This window comes from Thamnophis sirtalis, unplaced genomic scaffold (assembly GCF_051295495.1).
Source record: "Thamnophis sirtalis isolate CommonGarterSnake01/CBP01778 unplaced genomic scaffold, rThaSir2_p1.2 scaffold_9, whole genome shotgun sequence".
NCBI lineage: Eukaryota > Metazoa > Chordata > Lepidosauria > Squamata > Natricidae > Thamnophis > Thamnophis sirtalis.
In genome coordinates, this window is record NW_028261389.1 from 489,994 (window position 1) to 515,292 (window position 25,299).

At 59.0% G+C, this 25,299-nt stretch overlaps 1 protein-coding gene across 2 annotated transcripts in view; it reads right to left on the bottom strand.

Moving 5' to 3' along the window:
- SHANK3 (SH3 and multiple ankyrin repeat domains 3) overlaps nt 1-25,299 on the bottom strand; it is a 217,480-nt gene that overhangs the window by 12,809 nt on the left and 179,372 nt on the right. The window contains exons 16-21 of one of the 2 annotated variants that reach the window (XM_087722598.1): nt 16,010-16,145; nt 12,484-12,564; nt 10,568-10,591; nt 5,555-5,682; nt 4,593-4,686; nt 65-2,378 (exon numbers count right to left, since the gene is read on the bottom strand). In XM_087722598.1, coding sequence (XP_087578724.1) covers nt 65-2,378; nt 4,593-4,686; nt 5,555-5,682; nt 10,568-10,591; nt 12,484-12,564; nt 16,010-16,145 — 2,777 coding nt within the window. The remainder of the gene's footprint in view (nt 1-64; nt 2,379-4,592; nt 4,687-5,554; nt 5,683-10,567; nt 10,592-12,483; nt 12,565-16,009; nt 16,146-25,299) is intronic. The other variant, XM_087722599.1, reaches the window with a different exon arrangement.

A 25,299-nucleotide genomic window follows, 5' to 3' on the forward strand; every position in this document is an offset into this window, starting at 1 on the left:
GGGGAAGGGGAGGCCACCTGAAGCCCCCCCCTGGGTCCGCCTGGGCGTGGGGAGGGGCTCTTACCGTGCTGCCACCATGGGGGTCTTCTTTCCAGGGTCGATGACGCCCCCGGCAGGCTCCTCCCCCAGGGAGCGGGTGTCCTTGTTGAGCTGCTGCAGGCGGGAGCTCAGCTCGCTGATCACAGTTGGCTTGTCGTCTTCCGGCCCGTGGAGGGGCCTGCTGTCCAGGGGGTCCCCCCACAGCTTGGACCTTCGCTGGAAGAGGTAGCGTGGCCGGCCGACGCTGGCGGACGCCAGGATGGCCGTGTGTTGCTGGGAGATGAGCTCGCTGTCCGAAGACTGCTTCAAAAGTGGGTCCCTGAAGGTTACCGGCCCCTTGCTGGTCTGGGACTTGAGTTTCGGCTTTGGAGGCACTGGCGGCTTCTCGAGTACAAAAGTGTGCCCATCCGCGAAGGAGGTGTAGGTGTCGGTGGGCTCCCCGCTCTCGGAGGACAGCGTGGACATGCTGGAGACGGTGGAGATGGTGCTTGTGGTCTCCAGGTGATGGTCACTTGAACTTCTGGTGTCCACCTCTTCCACCCCGGAGTCTGCGGCAGACTCGGGGGCGGTGGGGGCATCAGAGGGCTTCCCTGAGGGTGTTCCACCAGTGGTAGAAGGCAGGGCCGCTGCCGCTGGCACCGATGGCGGGGCGATGGCTGGAGCAGCCAGTTGGCTGAGAGGTGTGCCAGCGGTGGTGACCAGTACCCCGTTTGCAAACTCGTCGGGTGGCGGCACCAGGCCAATCTTCGCCAGCTCCTCCCTTGTCTCCTCGTCACTGGAGGAGAGCTGCGCGGGGGGCAGAGTGACCGTGTACGTCTCCACGTCCTCCTCCGAGCTCCCTTGTCCGAACGTCTTGTCCAAGGCTGGGCTGACGGGCGCCTTCCCCACGGGACTGGGCTGGGCCTCCATCATGGACACCTCCCCCGGCTCCGGCCCCCCCTCTGGGACAGGGGTCTTCTCCTCCTTCATGTCGAAGCCCAGGTCCTGCCCGTTGCTCGTGGCGTGCACCATGATGAGGCCGGCCGTCTTCTGCTGCGAGGTGTCCATGATGCTGAGGATCATGGCTTTCCTCTCCTCCACCTTCTTCTCCTCCACCTCCTTCACCGGAGTCTCGGTCCGTGCCTCGCCCTCCTTCCTCGCACTTCCGGGCATTCCCCAGGGGCTCTGGGTAGGGGTCAGAGAGCTGGGTGTAGGCGCCTTGGACCCTGGAGAATAGGCGGGGGACCCCCGGCCTTCCAGCTCCCCCCTCTCTTGCTCTTTGGTTTGGATGTCCACAAACAAGGGGGCCGCCCGGTCGGAGTCGGGGCTGTGGATGGGGGTGGCCACTCGGGAGGAAACCTGGGTGGAGAGGGCTCTCTCTCTCGCGGCCAGCGCCAGCGCCAGGGGGGAGTTGGGGTCGAGGGGCTTCCCCGTCAGAGGGTGGATGAAGGTCGACGAGGGGCTGCTGAGGAATGGCTTTAGAGCGGAGACGGGGGAAGGCAGCAGGACGTCCCGGCTGCCCAGCAGACGCTCGTCGATGGACCGGGATTGCTGCAGCGATGGCATGTCGATGGTGGGGGGGCTCCCCTCTATGGCCCCCACGGAAAGGAAGACAGTGGATTTCCGCTTCTCATCAAGGCGCCGGTCTCGCTCTTTCATGGCCCCCGCGACCGCCGTGGCAAAGGGCAGGCTGGCGGTCTCCACTTGCTGGGAGGTGAAGTCCATCCCGCTCAGGCGGTGGCCCCGCCGGGTGGGGGAGGGCTCCCGGGGGAAGCCCCCAGCCACGGAGAGTGCCGCCCGCTCCTGCGCGTCCTCCACCTGCAGCTGCTTGACCAGGGGGCTCTTCTTGCGCTGGGGCTTGGTGGGGGCGAAGAGGCTGACGTTGAACTGGCCCATGTTGGCGTAGGGGTTGTCCGCCCCGCGCCCCTTCCGCTTCAGCTTCTCCGGCGGGGTGGCCGAGGGGCCTGGCCGGGGGATGTCGGTGGGCTCCACGGGGATGTGGGAGGAGTCTTGCAGGATGATCATGGAGCGCGCCCGCTTCTGCCGCTCGGGGTAAGGGATGCTGGCCCTGGCCTGGTCGTACATCTCGGCTGCGCTGATGACTGGCGGCAGCCCGTGCAGCTTGGCCTCCAGGCCCGGCTTGAAGCTGGAGCGGACGGTGTCGTAGACCCTCCCTGGGGGTGGGGGCGGGGAGAAGGTGGGGGGCGGGGCGGTGTCGAAGTAGTAGGGGGCGGGGGGCGGTGGGGGAGCGGTTTGTGGCGGGGGAGGGATGCCGTGGCCCTCCCGGACAGTGTCCTGCATTGACGTGCTCCGGGGAAACTTTCCGTCCAGGAGGGAAGCCGCAAATTTTTCATCTTCGCCTAAAAAACAGCAAAAGAGGAAAAGTTGCAGCCCTGTTTTTGGGAGGAAAAACGGTGCTTCTCTCCCTTCGACTGGCCAGGAAGGAAGACTACAAAGGCTGCAGCCGAGGCATCGCTTGGGGACCCCAGTGGCAGCTTTACAACCTTTGCCACAGTTGTTAAGTGAATCACTGCAGTTAAGTCCCATGGCCCTTAAGTGAATCCGACTTCCCCACGGACTTTGCTTGCCGGATGGTAGCAAGCAGGGACCCCGTGGCCCCCGGACACTGCGACCGCCATAAATAGGAGTCATTTGCAAGCGTCCAACTTTGATCATGTAATCATGGGGATGCTGCAATGGTCGTAAGTGTGAAAAACGGTCATAAATCGCTTTTTTCAATGCCGTTGTAGTCACTAAACAAGTGGTTGTACGTCGGAATCTCTGTGGTGAAGCCCCCGGTGTGTCCATCGAAAGGAGGCGCCTGTGTCTGCAGCCATGGAAGGGGGTGATGGGGAGGGGGCTGCAGGGGAGGGTCCGGTTCCACCCCCTGAAGGATCTGGGAGTTGGGGCTACTAGGCCTAGCCATTCCACTCTGGCCCCCACCTGCGCTACCCGAAGGTCACGAGGAAAGCCGAGCAGAGGGAAAAGGGGAGAGACGGAGAAGGAGAGGCTCCTGGGGGAGGATGCTGGGAAGGCTTCGGAGGGAGGAAGCAGAGCAGTAACAGGTGGGTGAATCTATGGGGCAGCCTGTCCTACTGATGGCCACCGCCAGACAGGGCCCCTATGGGGCAGAGGAGACGACTGGCCATAGGAAACGCAATCCTTTTATATCAGGGCTCTCCAAACTTGGCAACTGTTGTGGCCTTCAACTCCTGGAATTCGCCAGCCGTGCTGGCTGAGGAGTTCTGGGAGTTGAAGTCCAGACCCCTCAAAACCTGCAGAGCCCAGCGATACGGCCAGCACAATCCTTGGGCCCAAGATTCAAAGGGCAACGCCCCCAGCTCTGCCTTCCTCTGCTGGACAATGAAGACCCCCTTGTCTGTCCCCTCCTCCTCCTCCTCCTCCTCCCCACACTGTCTTCCCTTAGCATCCCATGGAGGGTCATTCCTGCATGGCTGTGTTGCCCCGATGAGTTTCCACTCCCCCTGCTTGGCAGCTTCCGGGCTGCTGCCGTCTGCCAGCTATTGCTGTGCCCAGAATATTTCCTCACAAGCAGGGAGGCTGACTGGCATCCCTCCTGGAGGGGAGACGCCCTGCAACATCACGCTGAGGGCTGGCAGATGGCAGAGCAGCAGCAGCCCCTGGAGGTGTCACCAGAAGCCCCACGGGCTCCCCACGGCTCTGCCTGCCCCTCTCCAGCTCCCTCTCCTGCTCTGTGTCCAGCGGGAATTCTCCCCCTGCCCCTTCTCCCCCTTCTGAGACCCTGAATTATTTTCAGCTCCAGCAGGATTTTCCCCCTCGCACTGCTTGAAACTCTGGTATCCCCCACCCCACAATTCGTTCTGCCGAGGCCCCGCTAGGCGAAGGATGGGCGGGCGGGTGCAGCTGATCCCTTTGCGTCAGCGGAGGCCTCCTCTCCAATCAGCTCCGTGAAGAGCCGCCACGCAAGCCGGGTCCCTGGGATCACCTGCCCGCTTGGAAGGGATCCCTGGGATCTGGCTCAGAGTCACAGGCTCCTTCAGGCGTTCAGGGACGGCTTTGTTTTAAGAAGAGCCAGAGGAGACGGGGCGGATCAGGCGGCAACGGCCTCGACTGTCGATCAGAAAACACGAGTTCCCAATCAGGGAAACTGACCGGTCCACACCAGTGCCTGCAACTCGGGCTGATCTCCTGGGGGCAAGCGGCTCACCTGTGTGCCACCCCCAGGCACGGCTTCCCCAAGAGGCTCCCCAAGAGCCAGCTCCCTCCAGGGGCCACCGCCAGACAGCCGTGCCAAGGGGACGTCTGCCACGAGGAGGAGTCCTTCCTTGGCTTCCTCTGCAGCTTCGGGAGCAGCCTGGCTCTTCTAGGGGTGGGCAGCTCAGGGACCCCTCCGGCCACCCAGGCCAGCCTCCTCTAGGGCAGGAGCCTCCAGATTGGGCCCCTCGCGGATCGTCCTCCTCAGGATTTCTCCCAGAGGCCCCCAAGCCCCCTCCCCCTTGAAAGGCCGTGGGGCCCCCATCGCAGCCGCCTTCCTGGCTCCCTGGGCGGCTGACCGGAGCTGGCCTGGGCGAGCCAGAGGAGATCCCACCTACCTACAGACTTGGTCCGCGGGAGGCCTTTGCGGAGGGAGAGGTGGGGCTTCTCAGGCCCTGTGTGGGTCGCCATCCCCTGGCGCTCGAAGAGGGACTGGAAGAGAAAGGAGACACGCCGAGTCCCACCTGCTCAGGCCGCAGCCCCGGCCCCCTTCCCCCCTCCCCTCCCCCAACACTGGCCTGGGGGCAAGGAAGGGCCGCCCACCCCCAGGCAGTCCTCGACTTACAACACTTCACTTAGTGACCGCTGGAAGTCACACAAGGGCACTGAAAAGAATGGCTTGGGGCCGTTGCAGCCTCGCTGTGGCCACCTGATCAAAATTCAGGGGCTTGGCAACTGGCATGTACTTATGACGGTTGCAGCGTCCCCGATTCGCCTTCTCCCCTTTTGCAACCTTTGAAGAAGCCAAGTCCGTGGGGAAGCAAGGTTCACTTAACAACCCTGTGACTAGCTTAACAACGGCAGGGGTTCACTTAACAAGAGTGGCAGGAAAGGTCGGGAAAAGGTTGCGCAACCCCCTCAACTGTCTCACTTAGGAACAGATATTTTGGGCTCGGTTGTGGTCGTAAGTCGAGGACTGCCCGTATTCCGGCCTGGCCAGGCCTTGCTGGCATCAGCTGGGGTTCAGCCAGGGGGCCTTGGTGGGGGTGGGCCTCCTTGTCCTGGCCGCCTTGGCAAGGGGGCAGCACACAAGGGGCTCAGGACAGCCAGCCTCGGGCGCTCCCACCCTGGCAGCGTCCAAGTGGCCTCCTGGTCAGGACAGAGGTGCCCCTCCTGGCCACGAGCGAGAGGGCCAGAGCCCCGTCTGGGTGGGATGACAAAGGAGATGCGATGGCCGTCATTTGGCCGGCAACAACGTGGCTGCAGAGGGAAAGAGTTTGGGGCCCAGCTGGCCTGGGCAGACCTCCCTCCGCTCCGCCCCGGGTGCAACCCCTGGCCCAGCCCTCTCCCAGCCTCTCACACTGATCTCTGCAGGGGTGATGCGCCGGCTGGTCGGCCTCTGCTTCACGGTGGCTGCCCGGGAATCTGCCTCCACCAGGTCTGCTCTCAGTGAGGGCTCAGCCGCTGCCAAGATCTCGTCCAGCTTCTCTGCAAAATCAGACACGCCACAGCCAGTTAGCCCGCCCGGCCCTCGCCCACCGTGGGCTCTGGGCTGCCCTGCCGAGTGGGGAGTGCCCAGAAGGGAGGCCCAGGGAGACTGGCAGTGGGAGGAGGGCCTGGCGCCCCTGCCACCGTGTCTCCTGGAAGCTCCTCGGAGATGGAGGGGGCACCAACGCCCTCCCCCCAAGGGCCCTGGAGGGCAGGAGCTTCCCAACAGCCGAGGGGCCTTCCTGGGTCAGAGCTGAGCAACCTAGGACCTTCTCCCCCTTAGGCTGGTCCCAAAGTCTGAAGGGCCCCCAGTGTCCTTGCAGCCGGAGGAGAATTTCTCCACCACCTTCCCAGAGTCAAGTGCCCAGAAGATTAACTTCTCCCCTTCTGTGTCCCTCGGGCTTTGTCTTAAGACAGGGGTGGGGAACGATGGACCTGTGGACCAATTCCCAGAATTCCTCAACCAGCATGGGAGTCGAAGTCCACAAGTCACAAAGGGGCCACCATTCTGCCCACCCCCACAGTTTCAACAGAACAAAGAGAAGTTTCGTTGGGGAATCCTGACTTCCTGTTCCTGAAATGTCTTCTTGAAGAGTTTCTGTGCCCCTCCGAGCCTTGGGGCCTCCTCTCCCTACTCGTCCTTGCCTTCTGCTGGGCAAGATCCACCCTCTGAAGAGGCTTCCCCCCCGACCAGCCACTCACCGCCACATCAGGCTTTCTGCCCATAAGCAAGAGGGCAAGAGTCATATTTGGGTGGGATTACAAAGCAACTTGGACCTGCAGGGCTTCCAACCTGAGCCCCCAACCCCTGGGGCAGCGGTCCTGCCCTCCCTTCCATCCCCAGGGCTGCCCCCCCCCCGCCCCGGCTGGTTCTCTTCACACAACATAACTTAACCGAGGGAGTTGAATCCAGTGGCTGAAGGGGTTTAATGTGTTGGGGGGGTTCATGATTCACTGCCTTGAGTTTACACAGAAAATTGAATTAATTCATTAATGAGGTTACGTGTAGGTTGTACAAACTCAATCCATGACAATCCCCATGGCGACCGAACCCCCTTGGGCCCAGCCAAAGAGCCCCCCAACTCAGCTGCCTCATTAGAACCAGACCTGGGGCCGCGAGTCCCTGGCCAAGGAGCACAGGAGCTGGGATGCCGGAAGTCCCACCAGCGGCGTTTGCATGATCCTAACTCTGGTCTCCATCTGGGGGCAGAGGACGCCAGGCCCCCATCTCCCACCCTTCCACCTCCTCAAAATAGGACATTCACCCAGAACAGCAGAGCCTCCACGCTTGGCTCATGAAGGCAGAAAAGGGCTTCGGAAGAAGGTTTCAGGCCTTCAGAGAGGTGACAGACTTGGAAGGGACCTTTTAGGTCACCTAGTCCAACCCCCTGCTCAAGCAGGAGACCCTAGACTACTTCAGACAAATGGTGTCCAAACTCTTCTTCAAAGCCTCCAGTTGGAGCATTCACAACCTCTGGTGACAAAGCAGTTCCAGCAGTGAATTCTTCTGTGGGGAAATTTCTCCTCAGTTCCAAGTTGCTTCTCTCCTTGATGGGTTCCCATCCGTTGCTTCCTGTCCTGCCTTTGGGTGCTTTGGAGAAGAGGTTGAGCCCCCTCTTCTTTGGGGAAGCCCCTCCAATATTGGAAGGCTGCTATCATGTCGCCCCTAGTTCTTCTTTCCATTAGACCAGTGTTTCTCAACCTTGGCCACTTGAAGATGTCTGGACTTCAACTCCCAGAATTCCCCAGCCAGCGAATGCTGGCTGGGGAATTCTGGGAGTTGAAGTCCGGACATCTTCAAGTGGCCAAGGTTGAGAAACACTGCATTAGACACTAAACCTACCCAGTTCCTGCCACCGTTCTTCGTATGTTTGAGCCTCCAGTCCCCTAATCCTCTTTGTTGCTCTTCTCCGCACTCTTTCTAGAGTCCCCGAGAACATTGGAGATCAAGATGGACCGCAGTGGGCACAGAGCTCTGGGTTCCGGTCATCTGCCTCACTGTAATGGCCAAGAAAGGCTTCCAGGAGACCCTTTGCCAATTCCGACCTTCACTCCATGTCTGGGATCCAAGAGTCTTGGGCAACGCCTGGTTTTCAGCCCACATGAAGAGTCAACTCAGCCGCCATCTTTGAAGCAGGCAAGTTGAGAACAAGCCAGGGTGAAGAGCTGTGAGGAGCCCAGCTCCAAGAAGCCTCGGCACCCATCGGTTTGTGAGAGTCCCAGAAGGCCGATTCCTCCTGGGGAGCCGAACTGCGGCAGGAACCTTCACCCCCTCGGGGTCTTCCAGGGAAAAGTACCAAGATCGTCACGGGGTTTCTGGCTGCTAAAAAACCACCAGCGATTTCACCTTCTGTTCCCGGAGGGGCGTTTGGTGCAATCTCCGATTTTAAGAGAGAGCCTGAAGTCTGACTGGGGCTTCTCAGGCCAGGCGGCTACCCAAAGCCAAGTGGTCATCACCTCCTTCCGGCCCAACGGCTTCAGCTGAGCAGGCCCCTCGCTCGGCAAGCTGACCCCCACCCAGAGGTTGGTCTGGACAAATTGGGGATGAACCTGTTCGATGCTGGTACAATTAGGAGCTGCTGCCCAGCCTAAACCCTTGCTGAAGGCAGCCTGGAGGACAGGCAACCCTCGGAATGGGTGGTCCCAAAACATTCGCCCTCTTCCAGCTCAGGAAGGGCCTGCAAGGCCTCTGGTGCTCGGTGCTCTTCAAGAGCTCTGCCAGGCCAGGGACTGTCCTCTCTTTGCAAGCATCCTTGGGCACCCCAAGCCCCCCCCCCAAACCCCCGTCCTGCAGCTGAGAGGCCTCCTGTTGAAAGGCACCTGCAGGGTCTCTCTCTCTCTCTCTCTCTCTCTGGACTCAACGGCTGGGCTCATATAACTCAGCTCTCAACCTGGTCTTACAAAATGCAAATGCTGGCTTCCCGACCTATAAGGTGGAACGTGGCTTAATTTGGAGAGCCGAGCCACAGGCCGCCACACGAAGGCTCCCAGAGGCTGCACTGCAAACTACTTACTGGCACTGCCACCATGGTTCCCTCACGCTGCCCCTGATCAGGAAGGAGTGCCAGGGCGGATCCTCCGTTCCAGCCAGCAGAGCAAGACGCAGCAGAGGCGGCCTTGGCCTCTGGTCCCCGCACACTTCAGAAGCGCACTGACCCATGGCCGAGGGGCCCCCTTGGAGGAAGCCGATGGGGCACCCCTCAAGGACCATCTCCCCATCAGCTGCCCCATCTATGCCAACTGGAACGTGACCGTTATGTCAGCACGCAGCTGCCCTCTTGAACCAACAAGGCCTTGGCACCCGTTCTCCACCCAACTTCACCCCACACAAGAGAGAAGGAACAGCTACCACCCCCAAAACCTAGTCTGGCCCCTCCCTGGGCAGCACCACCAGCCAGGGGCCTTGGCTCTGGGCCGTAACGGGAGCTGCCTTGTCACCTCTGCTCCATCACTGTGAGGAGGTGGAAGAGAGAGCCGGGAGGGTAACTCAGTGAATATCCCCAGATAGGTCCAAGTGGGCGTTAAGTGGGCATGACGTATCAGCAACTATCACGTCACGGGAAGCTGCTTTTAGTGAACGGAGGGGAAGCAGAGACTCCAACAGCTGGAAAGACCCTGGAGGCCTTCTAGTCCAACCCCCCATCCAAGGCAGGATTGTCCCAATTCAACCTCCAGTGACGGAGCAGTCCCAACCTCTGGGGGCAAGTCCTTCTAGCGACGGTTCTCCCTGACAGGAATGCCAGAAGAAGAGAGTTGGAAGGGGCCTTGGAGGTCTTCTGGCCCAACCCCCTGCTCAACCAGGAGATCCTACACCATTCCAGACAAACGGCTGTCCCATCTCTTCTTCAAAGCCTCCTATGGTGGAGCCCCCACAACTTCTGGAGGCAGGTTGTTCCACTGACTAATTATTCTTAGTCCCATGTTGCTTCTCTCCTTGATTAGTTTCCCCCTGTTGCTCCTGTCCTGCCTTCTGGTGCTTTGGGCCCCCACTTCTCTCTGAAAGCCCCCCCAGAGCTGCTATCATGCGCGCCCCCTGGTCCTTCTCTCTGTTAATCTACCCAACTCCTGCCACCGTCCTTCCTACCTTCTGGACAGACATTTATCCAAGAGGGCATAAAGGAAGAAGGACTCCCTCAGCCACCCATCAGGCCACTTGGTCTCCGGGAAGGAACCTCCAGACGGCCCCCACAAAATAGTGGGACATAACCAAGTGGTCCCTCTTGGCCGGGAGGAGGTAAAAGGCCGGGAAAGAGTGGGAGCCCTCCAAAGACCCAGGTCAGCTGGGAGAAGGTCCCTTGGGGCTTTCTTCGTCAATGGAGCCGGAGCCCCTGGGCTTCCACACCCTTCCCCAGGGGCCTTCCCTGTCCGTTTGTGAGACACGTGCGTGGCGATCGGAAATCCCTTCCCTCTTTTAAGAACCTCTAGAGAAACTCAACACACAACCAAAACACACTTCATCGCAGGTGCTTTTCTCAAGCTTGGCAACTTTAAACTGGGTGGACTTCGACTCCCAGAATTCTGGGAATTGAAGTCCACCCAGCCTTAAGGGCACCATGTTTGAGAACTCCACCCCATAATACCCAGCCTTCAAGTGCCGCAAGCCACTGCATCCATGTGGAAGGAGAGAGAGGGGAAGGGGCTCCTGGTGTCCCCGCATGGCACCATCAGGGCTTGGAACATGTGGGGAACATCTGGAAGTGTGCCAAAGTCACCATTCCAGCAGGGGCCCCTGGGGACAGAGCGGCCAAGGGCCCCCTCCTTGCACAGGTTGTAGAAGCACCTTCTTCCCCACTGGAGATGGAGGGAGGGGAGAGGGCGGGTGGGTGGGAGGGAGGGAGGGGCTGCCTGAACCCAGGGGACCCCCAGTATGGGGAGTTGCACTCACCCCCTTTCCTCCTCCGCATCGAGGCTTGGAATCAAGAAACAAAGTACAAGACGTCAGTGGGCGGATGGCGCGTTTTCCTCCCCTGGGCTGCACCCCCTGCCTCTGCCAAGGGGAGACAGGGCCTGGGGTGAGGGTCTCCTCACAGGCAGGGAGGCTGGGGGAGCGGCATTCTGGGATGCAGCCCTGGCACGTTCCCCACAAGGCAGCCCTCGTGCCCCTCCCAGCCCCTCGCCCGGCATGCGTGCGCCCCCACAGCAGCGAGGCATCGGAGTTTCCCTTGGCCCTCCCCCCCAGCCTATTTCCCTCCTTCTCCCCCTCTGTGGCCCCCAAGGGCTTCATCCCCGCTTCCTCCACTGCACCACAACTCTGGGGAGGGGGCAGTCAAGCCATTGGGAGTCTGGGACCACCTGGGAACCTCAGTAAAGACACTGGGAGGGTCTCAGGGGATGCCTTGGAGAATGGCACATCAGGACGCCTCCCTGGAGAATGTTTAGGGGTGGCTCCTCCCCCCCCCCCCCATTGCCTGTCAGGGGTCCAACCTAACCACTTGCACAATGCGCTTGGCTATCCGTGGAAACGGCAGGAAATGAAGAAGATGCCAGCTGGACCAAGAGGGGGGGGGGGGCTGCTGTGGTGCCTAGGATCAATCCAGGGGTCTTAGTGGCCAGTGATCCTCAGCCCTGTTGGAGAAACCCACCTGCTTTCCAGAGGGCAGCCTGTCCCCAACTGGGCTAATATTCTGGGAAGGAAGGAGGCAGGGGACCTTTTAGGGAGAAAAGGACTTTCAAGGCCCAAGTGGCTCTTCCAGGATCTGGGCCGGCCAATGAAAGGACCACGGGGGGGAATGGAGCAACCGGAGGTTTTCCCAAACACGGATGGTGATGATGACTGCGAGGAGATGGACCAACTGGGCAGAGCTGAAGGAGAGCCAGGACTCCTCAATGGGGCTCTCTAGGAGAAGACCTCTCTAGGGGCAGGAGGTCCAGGCAACCAAAGCCTCCTTTGCTGCCCAACCAACGAAGACCCCTGTCAACCTTGGCAGGAACCTTCCCTCGCCTGAGGCCCATCCAAGAATGCAAGACTTTGGGGGGGGGGGCGAGATCAGAGTACCCCCCACCCTCTGGGGAAAAGTCGGAGGTGGATGGGTGTCCCTTCCCGGAGGTTTCCCTCAAGCATAAAGGGGGGCGACTCCGGCACGAGTGGCAGGATCCAAGTGGAGTCGGTCCCTGGATCAGAGAGATGATCTCCCAAGCTTTCAAATTGGAAGAGCAAATCTCTGGTCCGGGTGACCGATTGGATCCTGCAACCCCCTTATCCTGGGACACGCAGATTTCGCTCAGGAAGGGGCCTTCTTTGGGGTGCCCTTTTCACCAGCGGCCTGGCCCTTCTCTGGGGGAACATCCCTCAAGAACGGGGGGGGGGGGGGGGGGGGAAGAGGGGATCCATAGGGATTTTGTGCAGACCAAGGAGGACCCCTGATCCTGCTGGGAAACCTGGGCAGGGTCTGGAAAGGGGACCCTCAAGAATGCCTGGACTTCCACTCCCAGAATTCCCCAGCCAGGAACACCTGACGGAGGAATTCTGGGAGTGGGCCCAGGCAGCTCCCGAGGCCAAGGGATTGCCAAGGACATCTGGCCCCCAGGTGACCCGAAGGCAGAGGCTGCATGCAAGCCCAGCGCGGGTGGGGGTGGGCCGCTGGGCGATAACCGGGTGGCCAAGCCTTTGCCAGGCAGGAGCGGCAGCTGTGCAGGGAGAGAAGCCCCCCGGAGGGTGGGGGGATGCAGGCGCTCAGTGAGGGGCCGTGACGGCGCAGGCGGGGAAGGAAGGAAGGCGGGGGGGGGGGGCTCCTTGCAGAAGCAGGGAAGGGCGGTGGGGGGGGGCAGGCCGAGAGGGCGTGGCGGGGGGGGGGCACTTACCCAGCTCTTCCAGCTCGGCGGTCATGGACTTGGAGCGCAGGGTGAGGGTGGTGCTGGGCGCCCTCTTGGGCGGCGGCGGGGCTGCAAGGAAGAGAGAGGCCGTCTTGCAGCGCCTGTCCAGCGGCAGCAGCAGCAGCTTGCGCGGGGCGGCCAGGGGCAGGTGGAGGGCCCGCTTCTTCTCCACCGCCTGGATCTCCTCGTACTCGCGGGACGAGGAGGAGTCGCACTGCTGCAGGATCTTGTTCAGGCTGCGCGTGGAGGCGAACTTCTTCATCGTCCCGCCGCCGCCGCCGCCGGAGCCCCCGGACGGGCAGGGCAGGGCCGGCGCTCAGGAGGCGGCCGGGCGGGGCGCCGGGTTGCCTCTGCCGGCCGGCCGGTGGGGCTCGGCTCAGCGGGCTGGGGGTCCCGCCGGCCAGCCCTCCTGGCCCGGCCGTAGCTCCGCCGGGCGCGCCTGCCCCTCCCGCCCGCCCTCCATCTGCCGGGCGGCTGCTCGTCTCTTCGCCCGAGCGACGCGGGCTCCACGCTCCCCGTTGCCATGGCAACCAGCCCGGCCGCTTCTCCGGCGCCGCCTGCGGCAGAGACCCCGCGCGGGGGAGGCCGGGGAGGGGCGGCCCGGGAAGCCCGTGGGGCAGCGGGGAGGGCGCGGGCCCCGGCAGAGGAGGGCGCCGGGGAGCTCCGGGATGGGCGAGGACCTCTCTGCCCACCGGGGTGGCTCAGCCGCCTCCGCCCGCGACCCCCGGGGGCTCTCCAGGCGCCGCGGCCAGGAGCCTGCGCGACCCTCCCCACCCCGCCTTCAGCCACCCCCCAACTGCGCCCGTGGAGCTACTCCTGTTGCTTCCCTCCCTCTGCTACGCCCCCCCACCCCCTCCCTTCTCCCCAGGGCTTGCTTCAGCCCCAGGTCGTCCTCCTGGGGAGGGGTCTATGGCTCCCCCCAACACCATAAAAATAGGCTCGAGACCCTCCCCTGCAAGGGAGGGAGCCCCTTTCTGCCACCTTCTCCAGAGTGGGGCTCCAGGGCCCGGGCAGAGGGCCCCACCCTCCCTCTAACCCCCCCCAACACCATAAAAATAGGCTCGAGACCCTCCCCTGCAAGGGAGGGAGCCCCTTTCTGCCAGCTTCTCCACCCTCCCTCTAACCCCCCCCCCCAGGGTGCTGGGAAGAGCCCAGGATGCCTTCTGCAGGTTCCTGGCACATGCAGTGCCCCTCCTGTTGCGCCCCCTCCCCAAATAACCCCTTCCTGGTCCATCAGGGATGGCGCAGAGCCAAACTCCTGGTGAGGGAGGCATCCTTGCCCTCTGAGGGCCTGCTTGGCCCCATGGCCAAGGCCTGCCCCCAGGCGCTCCGTTCCCTGCCCTTGGTCCACACCCCTCCTCGGCCTCCAGCCCACCTTCCAGGGATACAGACTGAAGATGCCCGCCTGACTGCCTGGCATCAGCACGGAAATAAAACCCGGTGGGCGTCCTCCGCGTGGCTTTGAAAGCTGATGCTGGCACTGGGTAAGAAGGACTGTCCACTTCGCTTCGTGTGCGATGCCTCCTTTTGTTTAACATTGAATGAGGCTATTTTTGAGTTGCTTCTTCCATGGTTCTCCACTCAATTTGCAGCTCCTCTTTTGCCCTCTGAAGAAACGGAGGGAGGGGATTCTGCCTCTTTGGACTTTCTGGCAATTGAGGGCGGGGCAGCCGGGTTCAAATGCTACCACAACAGTCTCCCCCTCCCTTGGAGCTCCTCCCTTTCCTTCCCTCTCTGGGGTTCACAGCAATCCAGGCAGTTTCAACCCCCCACCCCCAGTGAAAGGATTCGGGGGCCTTTCAAGAGCTGAGCTCAGAGTCCCTCTGCCTGCCTGGGTGTGGGGCAGGGGGGCAGGAAGGGCTCCTGTTTGAGCCGGGGGGGGGGGGAGAAGAGACTTCCTTCCAGCCACCCACTGATGATGCTAGTTGGGACCAGAGCAGGAGCCCCCTCCCTGGCATTGGCCCCCTAGGCCAGCCCTGCAAGAGAGCGGGGTGCTTTCCTCCCTTGAGGAGCTGGGTCAGGGGTGACCAGCTATGGGGGGGGGGAAGGGCAGGGGTGGGGGAGGGAAAAGGGTGCCCCTCCAGAAGGAGCCCAGACTTGTAGCTGGAGTGACGTGTGTGTGTGTGTTGAAGGGCTTGCAGAATTAACAAGGGGGCATTTTCCAGAAGAGAGGAAAGGGAGGAGCCTGGCTGACCAGGCCACCAGCTACTTTTCCCAACTGGCGATTCAGCTGAGGAAGGGGAGGTTAAGCTGCACCTCCTGGTACCCATTGCTCCAGGCAGGGCCCCCTTGCTGCCCCCTTGCTGCCCCCTCCTCTGGGTCACCTTTTGGGATGGAGAAAAGGAGGCTTCCTGATGAGGCTGAGCCCCCGAGTGGCCTCATCCTGCCCTCTGCCAGGTTTCTTAGGATAGGAAGGGATGGCAGGAGAGAAGATGGAGGAAGCCCCAGGATGGCATCAGCAAGAAGGTGGCACTTGGTCATTGGAAGAAGGTGACTTCCACCCTTCATCAGAGGGCAAAGGGGCCACGGGGTGCCACTTCCTCCCCTTTTGGGGTCCTTCACTTCCCACTCAGCAAAGAGTGACACCCCTCCCGCCCCCTTTATGGCCACCCAGAGAGACCCCCGAGCGCCCCCCCCCCCCCGGGAAAGACTCTTCCTCTTCAGGTGCTGCCTTGAGCCCTGGTCTCTGGGGCTGCCCATCTGCGGGCACTCCAGAAAGCATCCTCTTCTTCTTCTTCATAAGGGAAAAGGCCAAAGGGCGCCAAGAGGCCACTGGATGCCTCTGAAGAAACATCTGGGGGGCCCCTGGGGCTCTCTGAGCTCGGCTGTTTCCTTGCAGGCGCCTCATCACCCAGCGAGGGAGCCTCATCCGGGCCAGGAGGGCTTTGCTGTGGGCCGAGGGAGCATCGGTCAGCTCTCAGCCAGAGGGGAAAGGTCCCGCTCTCTTGACCGGGTGGCGCAGTGGTTGGAACGAGGAACTGCAGGCAAACTCTGCCCACAGCCTGGAGTTCGATCCTGAAGGGCTGGAGGTGGACTCAGCCATCCGTCCGTCCGTCAGCACCCAGATGGTGGGGGGGAATATGCAAATAATGCAGCCACTGCAAACTGCCCGGAGGGTGACGTAAAGCAGCACCTATATATATATATATATGCTAAGTCTTAAGCCCTGCTGCTATTTTTGCTGTTGCCACGGCTCCTGCCCCCCGGGCGTCTCCCCTGAGCTATCAGGCCCTCCAAGTTGACCTTGGGCCAGGCCATGGGGCTAGGGCCAGCTCTTGGTGGGCGATATTTCACCAGGGTTCTACTTCCCGCATGGAGGCCTGGACAACTGACCACCAGGCTGGAGAAGACAAGAGAATGGACGCTGGGGAGGGCAAAGCACGGGCAGGGGCAACGGTGCCTGGGGGTGGGGGTGGAGCCCCCTCTTCCAAGCCCACGAGGGCAGCCGAGAGCCTGGAGGGAGGCTGGAAGCGAAGAGAGTGGGGGGTGGGCTGGGGGTCTGCTCTGCACTCACCTTTCTTCCGAACCACGTCTTCCGACTCTGGCTTGCGACTGACCGAGACCACTTTCATCACCAGGTGGTTTCCCCCCTGGCGGATGAGCGAGACCACCTGCTTGTGCCCCACCTTCACCACATTCACTCCGTTCACCTGTGTGGCAAGGAGAGAAGGGATGAGAGGAGGAGGGGCCGGCCCCGTCTCCTGGGATCCCCCCCACCTTTGCAGGCAACACCTGGCCACAGGTATCCCTCAGCACAGGCAGGAGGAGCACCAGGCCTCTGCTCCTCACCGCTGCCCCCAGGAGAGGCTGCGCAGGCGCCCCAGAGCACCCCAGGACCTCCCCCCTGGCTCTGCCTTCTCCAGGGAGGGGGGGGGGGCAACCCAATGCGGCTGGGCTTACGGCTCGGAACCGGTTCAGTCGGTTCTGTTTCGGTTTCCAGCTGTTGAAGCCCTAAAAGATCCACTTTAGCAAAGAATATTTAATGGCCCCAATAACCTTCAAACAAGCGTTCCAAGAAATCGCAGGAAGTGATTCAATCTTGCACTATAATGTTCTATTCATCCGTTCAAGCAACGGAGAACAATTTTTGTTTTCTCTGAGCTGAAATAATGACGTATTATTTATATTCAGTTCGTTAAGTTTTTTCTGGTGGACAAAAGAGGGGAAAGAAAGACAAAAGGGAGAGAAAAAGAAGAGAGAGGCGCCACCAATTCACTCCCTCGGAGGGTTTGGTTGGGACGGGAAGAGTTTCCAGCTTTTGGGGGTGGCCCCACATGCCACCTGCACCCTCCAGGGGCAAGACACCCCCCCCCCGCCGGTCCTCCTGGCTGCTGCCCACGGCCAGCGCCTTTTCCTGCTACCCAGAGGAAACAAGAGGGCAGCCCTTAAGAACACCAACAACTCTTCCAATTGGGCATTTCCTGGAGAAAACTGAGGCGTTTCACAACCCAACTAGGTAACATCAGCAGGGCCAGAAGGGAGAGGTTTCATTCTCTGCTGACAGATGGGTCCTTCGCCCTGCCAGTGTTGGGGGGAGGCTTCTTGGGGGGTTCCCTGATTGCATTCTGGTTTACTGTTAAGTCAGAGGTGGCACTTCCTCGACTGGGGAATAAGCAGAGAGCAAACCCCACCCCATTCTGGCACTGATGATGTCACCTCCTTGGCTCATAAAACATCTGCAAGAAAACTGCCAAGATCAGAGGGTAGCAAGAACCCCACAGTTCTCCTCCTCCTCCTCCTCCCCTCTAGCACTGATGATGTTACCCAGTTGGGTCATGAAAGGTCTGTCAGAAAACAACCAAGCTCAAGAGTAGGAAGACCTCACAGTCCCCCCCCTCTCTGCACCCCCCCCATCTTCTAGCCTTGAAGACGTTACCTAGTTGGGTCATGAAACATCTGCCAGAAACCCACCAAGCTCAGAGAGCCCCCAGGGCCCCCAGTTGAACCCCGAGCTACAAATATTCTCCTTTGTGGCTCCTCTGAGTCCTCCTCCCAGCTGATAGTCCCAGCCCCAGGGACCTGTGGGTAGGAAATGCACACGCACGCCTGAACCCCCTAAGTGCAATGCGTGTGCAACCCCTGCACACGCGCCCCACTCCCTATGCCTGTGCACGGCCCCTGTGTGTGCCCCACCCACATGTGTGCATGGTCCTGCACCCCCCCCCCCTGGCCCTTGCGCATGCACAATAGGGACCTGGAGAGCAGGTGGATGGCAGGAGGTGTGCACACTTGCGCAGCGGAGCTGAACTGGAGCAACGGCTTGCATGCCACCAGAGAAGGCGCTGTGTGCCACCTCTGGCATCCATCCCATGGGTCCCCCATCACGGTTCTAGGCTGCCACTCAAGGGGCTCCTTTTGAATGCTTCCACGGAATGGGTGGCCGTGGTGGGAGAAAGGGCGGAAGGCCAGGGGGGCAGAGGAGGGGGGCGCATCAGGCTCCTCCTTCACAAAGGAAACCCTCTTTCCAAAGAATATTATCAGTCCATCCTTTGATGCAGAGGGGAAATTGGGGGGGGGGGGAGGAAGTAATCAAGGATTGTTTGAACAAACAAGAGGCACGGAACACAGGACAAGGATCAGCCTGGCAAGCTGACCCAAAATGCCATTTCGGAACCGGATCCAGTCCTAGAACCAAGGTTTGTCTCTCGGGGGGGAGGAGGGGGAGGGAGGGGGAGGAGAGGAGGAGGAAGAGGAGGAGGGCCCATCACTGCTCATCCCAAGTTGGCCGGTGGCCACAAACAGAACCTGAAACCAATTAGTGGCTCCTGAGGAGCAGAGAGAGGGCGATGCTCAAGGAAGTGAGCCCCTTTCTGGCCAGTCTCTGGGCCACGGGAAATTGGGGGGGGAGCCCAGGCAACGGTGTAGAAGCGACTGGACGGCTGTTGGACTAGAACTCGGAGGTCTTCTATTCCAGCCCCCCTGCTTAGGCAGGAACCCCTAGACCATTTCAGACAAGTGACTGTCCAGTCTCCTCTTAAAGGCCTCCGGTGATGGAGCACCCACGACTTCTAGTGGCACGCTGTTCCACTGGTTAATGGCCCTCCCTGTTAAGCAGTTTCTCCTTAATTCTCCAGTCCTCCTCCCCTCCTGCTTAGCCTGGACCTGTCAGCCGTTGGGCTCTTTCAAAGGGGGCGAGTTGAACCAGGGGACGGGCAGGGAAGGCCGAAGGGCCCCCAGGCTCCAGTTTGAGATATGCTGGGAAGACGCTAAGCGAGGAAGGGTGTGTGTGCAGGGAGGCAGGCTGGCCTCCCTTCAACCGATGGGAGATGAGGAGGAGAGGTTATGATGTATTTGCTGCCTGACTCTGGGCGGTCAACCTCTGGCCCTTTGGCCTCTGACCAAGGGGGACATTTGTAGCTCAGAGTTCCCAGGAGGGATCCCTGGGGGTCTCTGCGCTGGGGGGCTTTCCTTCCAGACGTTTCATGACCTGCCTAGGGAACATCATCAGTGCTGAGCAAGAAACGTCTGCAGGAAAACCACAAGCTCAGAGGGCATCAAAGCCCCTCTCCTCCTCCTCCTCCTCCCCAAACCCCACTCCTCCCCAGCACTGATGATGTTCCCTAGGTGGGTCATGAAACGTCTGCAAGAAAACCCCCAAGCTCAGAGGGTGCTAAGGACCCTTCACTTCCACATCTTGGTGCTTATCTCAAGGCCACGAGGCTTCTGGGCACTTTCTGGCCCTTGGCAGCCTTTCAGGTGGGGCCAGGCTGACCCCCCCCCTTTCCCCCCGAGGTCCCCCAGTGACAATCCAACCTTCTCCAACCCCGGGGGCCTTGCAATGGCTGCCTCCCTCGGCAGCAGCTTCTGCTAAATGACATGCCTCGCTTTAATTTCTCTCAAGGAAATGAAACATTGGTTCAAAATAGAAATGGTTCCTCCAATGTGCTGAATGTCATTTCTCCTCGGCACTGTGGCAAAAATAACTGCTTTTGCGCATTGGGAAGAAAAAAAAGAATATTTCCAGCAGCAGCTTCCAAAGGAAAAAAAGAAAGAAAAAAAAGGCATTTTTAAATCCAAAGGTCTGATCTGAAAGAGGTTTAATCCAGCTAACCTAGGCCAACCCAACATCTGCCAGGGATGATGGGAACTGGAGTCTCCTCGCTGGCTCTCCATCCTTCAAGCCCCCGGGGGCTGCCTTGCAGAAGGTGGGATGCATCCCTCTGGAAGGAGCAGGGGCTCCACAGCCTCCCCCACCCAGAAGAATAACTTCCCCTGTCCGAAGGTCCGAATGCCAACCTCCTCCAGCCTCTGGCCCCGGCTGAGGATTCACACAACTGGGAAAAGCTGGCTCAGTTCCCTCCTGGTGGACTCAGCCTTCTGTCCTTCTGAGGTGGGATAGCAATAGCAATAGCAATAGCAGTTAGACTTATACACCGCTTCATAGGGCTTTCAGCCCTCTCTAAGCGGTTTACAGAGTCAGCATGTCGCCCCCAACAACAATCCGGGTCCTCATTTTACCCACCTCGGAAGGATGGAAGGCTGAGTCAACCCTGAGCCGGTGAGATTTGAACTGCCGAACTGCAGTCAGCTGAAGTAGCCTGTAGTGCTGCACTCTAACCACTGCGCCACCTTGGCTCCTTGGGATACATGAGGACCTGTATAGTTGGGGGCCAGAGGCTGACTCTATAAACCGCTTAGAGAGGGCTGGAGAGCACTGGGAAGCGGGATATAAGTCTAAGCGCTATTGCTATTGTCCGGTATCTTGGCAACTTGAAGACTCAAGGACTTCAACTCCCAGAATTCACCAGCCAGTCATGGCTGACCAGGCAGTGAGGACATATACAGAGTCACAGAGTTGGAAGGGACTTTGGAGGTCATCTAGTCCAACCCCCCACCCAAGCAGGAGACCCTACACCATTTCTGACGGAAGACAGCCCAGTCTCTTCTTGAGAGCCTCCAGTGAAGAAGCTCCCACAACTTCCAAAGGCAACTTCTCTTCCGTTGGTTGATTGCTCTCACTGTCAGGAAATCCCTCTTATTTCCAGGTTGAATCTCTCCTTGGTCAGTTTCCATCCATTCTTCCTTCTCTGGCCTTTGGCTGCTTTGGAGAATAGCTTGAGCCCCTTCCTCCTCTCTGTGGCAGCTCCTCAAATATCGGAAGATGCTCTCCCCTGGTCCTTCTTGTCTTTAGACTAGCCAGGCCCAGTTCCTGCAACCGTTCATCGTATGTTTTAACCTCCAGTCCCTCATCATTCTTATTTTAATTTTTATATATGCTCTTTTGTCTTGTCTGTGAGCCGCCCAGAGTCCCTAGGGAGTGGGCGGCATACAAATGTCAATAAATAAACAAACAAACAAATAAATAGATAGATAAATAAATAAATCATCCTGGTTGCTCTTCTCTGCACTCTTTCAAGACTCTCAGCATCTTTTTAATAGTGTGATGACCAAAACTGGATGCAGGTCTCCAGGTGTGGCCTTACTAGGGCTTCGTAGAGTGGGATTTGTACCTCCCTTGATTTTGATTGCATCCCTCTGTCAATGCAACTTAGGATTGCATTGGCTTTTTTGGCTGCAGCCACACGTGGCTGGCTCCTCTTTAGCTCAGAATAGGAATAGTGGAATCCCTCTGATCAGTCCTGTCTAAAAAGCTGTTGATTAATTGATTACACGCATTAATTCTTGACCTTAAGTCACCCCGCAGGTTTTCTCCATGAAGTTCTGGCCCTACCTTGGTCCTCTGCCTCTTCCCAGGCTGCCCTGATTGCCGCCTGTCTTCTGCTCCAATTTTCCTAGCATAACATCTCATATATGTCCTCATGGGAAACGTATATATGCAGCTCTTCTCTTCTCCTCTTCGGAGTTTCCAGTTTGTTCTGATACCCCGTTTGCATTCTCCTTTCCACGTCCATCCATTTAATGACTCCTTAAGTTCATGACGCTCTCCTCGAAAGAGGTGGGCAGATGTTCCGAGGCTTTGTTGTAGAAGCCTCTGACAGCTGGAAAGTCCAGCTGTTCCAAGCAGAAGATTCTGATTTAAGGCTCTTGGACTCTGCATTGAATCTCTCTTCCTTTTGACTGACCAGTCCTTCTCTCGGTTTCCACCCGAAACCTGCGTCCTTTGGCCCAAGAGAGCCCTCAGGTGTTTGCAGAGATCCCTCCTCGCCTCCTTCTCTTGGGCAGGCTCCGCCTCCTTTAAGGCTTCCTTGCAGGGTTGGTGTTCACGTTCCTGATCATCCCGGAAGCTCTTGCTGCGTCTCTCTTGAGGTCCGGTGCCCTGAAGGGACGACGAGTGACTGGAGCATCTCAAAACACAAGGGAACCATCGTCTGCCCCTGGTCCGGCTGGGAGGCTTCTGCTAATTGCATTGGGCTTCCCAGCTGCCTGCTGACGTTGGGCTGGGCTCCTCCCAGTCTCCAAACTTGGGCAACTGTAAGACTTGGGGACTTCAGCTCCCAGAATTCTCCAGCCAGTCCACAAGTTGCCAGGTTTGGAAAACCCCTGTCCTACAGCCTTCTCACAAGGCAGGTCTTCCCCATCCTATCTTGAGAGAGGACCCCTAGGGGACACAGAGCACAGACCCATGCTGTGACGCCCTCCAGCCTGAAGAAACGGTAGCCAGCTTCACTGCCTCGCCTCCTGGTTGGGCCACGAGGGGGCTGTTCCCCTTAGTGAATTATGCCCACCAGGCTTCCGGGCATTTCACCAGCCGAGAACCCAGGGCAGGGGTTGGGGGGGGGTGGCGGTGGTTATTAGGGAAAGACCTCAGGAGGTCACTGTGCCTCAGATAGGCAGGTGTGAGTCCCTTTTTGTGAAATGGGGCCTTGGAGTTCAGGTGGGCCTTTTTGTTACGTACCTGTCTCCCTGCTACGTTTCATCGGCCCTGCCGGAGCTGCTGGATGTGTTAGCTGGATTGGCGGTTGATTTCCCAGGCTTATGATCCTGGGGGATTTCAATCTGCCTTCCATTGGTGAGACATCTGAGTCAGCTCGGGAGTTCATGGCTTCCATGACAGCTATGGACCTAACTCGGTTAATTCAAGACCCCACCCATAATGGGGGACACACGCCCGACCTGATTTTCGTCTCTGGGCAGTGGATGAATGATCTAGATTTAGGGGATATTTCTATCCAACCCTTGTCATGGTCGGATCATTTCCTCATCAGGCGTGACTTCCATACTGCTACCCCTCACCGACTAGATGGTTCCGCCCCAGACGCCTGATGGACCCTGAAAGGTTCCTGATGGAGCTTGGGACTTTTCCTGAATCCCTTGCTCACAACTCGACCGAAGCCCTAGTGGAAGCCTGGGATAGGGAGGCCACTGGGGCCTTGGACCGCGTTGTGCCTTTGCGGCCTCTGACCCGGTGTCGATCCCGGGTCGCCCCCTGGTTTACCGAGGAGCTCCGGGAGATGAAACGCCAGAAAAGACGCCTAGAGAGTGGTTGCAGGGCCAGCCGGTCCGAATCTGATCGAACACTAGTAAGAATTCATATTAAATCCTACATAGTGGCGATAAAAGCAGCAAAAAGGCAACGTTTTCCCGCTCTTATTGCATCCGCGGTTAATTCCCCAGCCGCCCTGTTTAGGGTGACCCGCTCCTTACTTAGCCAAGGAACTGGGAATGACCCCTTGCAGGGTAGGGCTGAAGAATTTGTTCAGTATCTGCAGGGTAAAATTGCTCAGATCCGGACAGGCTTGGACTCTGAGTGGGTAGATTTGGGCGAATCGACTGGGATGAATCTTGTGGAGACCATCTGGGATGAGTTTGATCCTGTGACCCCTGAGGGCATGGACAGGATTATGGGGAGACTCAGTGCTGCCACTTGTGTGCTGGACCCGTGTCCCCTCTTGGTTAGTCTCGGCTTCCCAGGAGGTGACACGAGGCTGGCTCCAGGTGATTACCAATGCTCATTGAGAGAGGGGTTCTTTCCCACCGCCTTGAGGGAGGCGGTGGTGAGGCCCCTCCTTAAGAAGCCTTCCCTGGACCCAGCTTCTTTAGCCAACTATTGTCTGGTCTCCAACCTTCGCTTTGTAGTGAAGGTTGTTGAGAGTGCGGTAGCACATCAGCTTCCCCAGTCCCTGGATGAAGCTGTCTACCTGGATCCGTTTCAGTCGGGTTTCAGGCCCGGATACAGCACAGACAGCATTGGTCGCGTTGGTTGATGATCTCTGGCGGGCCCAGGACAGGGGCTGCTCCTCTGTCCTGGTCCTATTAGACCTCTCAGCGGCTTTCGATACCATCGACCATGGTATCCTACTGTGACGACTCCGGGGGTTGGGAGTGGGGGGCACCGTTTTACGGTGGTTCCCCTCCTACCTGTCGGATCGGTCACAGTTTGTGTTGACTGGAGGGCAGGGATCGACCCCGAGGCACGTCACTTGTGGGGTGCCCCAGGGGTCGGTTCTCTCATCCCTCCTGTTCAACATATATATGAAACCGCTGGGTGAGATCATCCGTGGTTTTGGGGTACGGTATCATCAATATGCTGATGATACCCAACTTAACCACCCAAACAATGCCCTCGACGTGATGTCCCGACGCCTGGAGGCTGTGCGGATCTGGATGGGGAGGAACAGGCTCAGGCTCACTCCCTCCAAGGCTGAGTGGCTGTGGTTTCCGTCATCCCAATTTGTGCATCTTGTTCCATCTTTGATGATAGGGGGAGAAATTTTAGCCCCCTCAGAGAGCGCCCGCAATCTGGGCGTCCTCCTGGATACGCGGCTTAGTTTAGAAGAACACCTGATGACCATGGCAAAAGGGGGGCCTTTTCCCAGGTTCGCCTGGTACGTCAGTTGCGCCCCTTCCTGGATCGGGATGCTCTGTGCACAGTCACTCATGCCCTCGTCCTTTCTCGCCTGGACTACTGTAACACTCTCTACATGGGGCTGCCCTTGAAGAGCACCCGGAAGCTAGAACTGCGCGGGTTGTCATGGGGGCACCTCTTTTAGGCGGCCTGCACTGATTGCCGGTTTGTCTTCCGGGTGCGATTCAAGGTACTAATTATGGCCTTTAAAGCGCTCCATGGCTTAGGCCCAGGGTACCTGCGAGACCACCTACTGCCACCAGTAGCCTCCCACCGTCCAGTGCGATCCCACAGAGTTGGCCTCCTCAGGGTGCCGTTGGCCAGACAGTGTCGGCTAGCGACCCCCAGGGGGAGACCCTTCTCTGTGGGGGCGCCTTCCCCTCTGGAATGAGCTGCCCCCGGAGCTTCGCATAATCCCCGACCTCCGGTCCTTCCGACGCGCCCTGAAAACTTGGCTTTTCCAGCAAGCCGGCCTGGCCTGAACAAAACAAATTATTGATCATTGTTAATTTGAATTTGAATCTTTTTTAAAAATGTTATTGTCAATTCTAATTGGGTTTGTTTGGATATTCTATTTAATTTTTTAAAAACTTTTGTATTATGTGTTTCTTTTAATGTTGTATGCTGTCCTGAGTCCCTTTGGAGAAGGGCGGCACATAAATCTAATAAACCAAACCAAACCAACTCCCCCCCCCCCACCGCTTTCTCCTGCTTCTGGCAGACTCAGAGCCTGCGATGAGTCACAGCCTGCTTGGTGGAGAAGGCAGCAGCCACAGGTCCAAGAACTGGTTTGGGGCTGTTCCATTCTTGGCGTGACTTTCAGTGAACATACTTCTTTCCAAACCTCTTGGGGAACCTCGCCCGGCAGGGAGGAAGCAGGGAATTAGCCTGGAACCCTTGCACAGCTGCAAGGCATCCAGAAGACACACATTCGCACAAGCTCTGTGGACCCCAATCACTCTGCCCCCAGGGGGAGGCAAGCCGTCTGGGCAGAATTGAATAAAATAGTTAGCTTGTGGATCCGGTTGCTTGTGGACAACACGCCAGCATGACAAAAT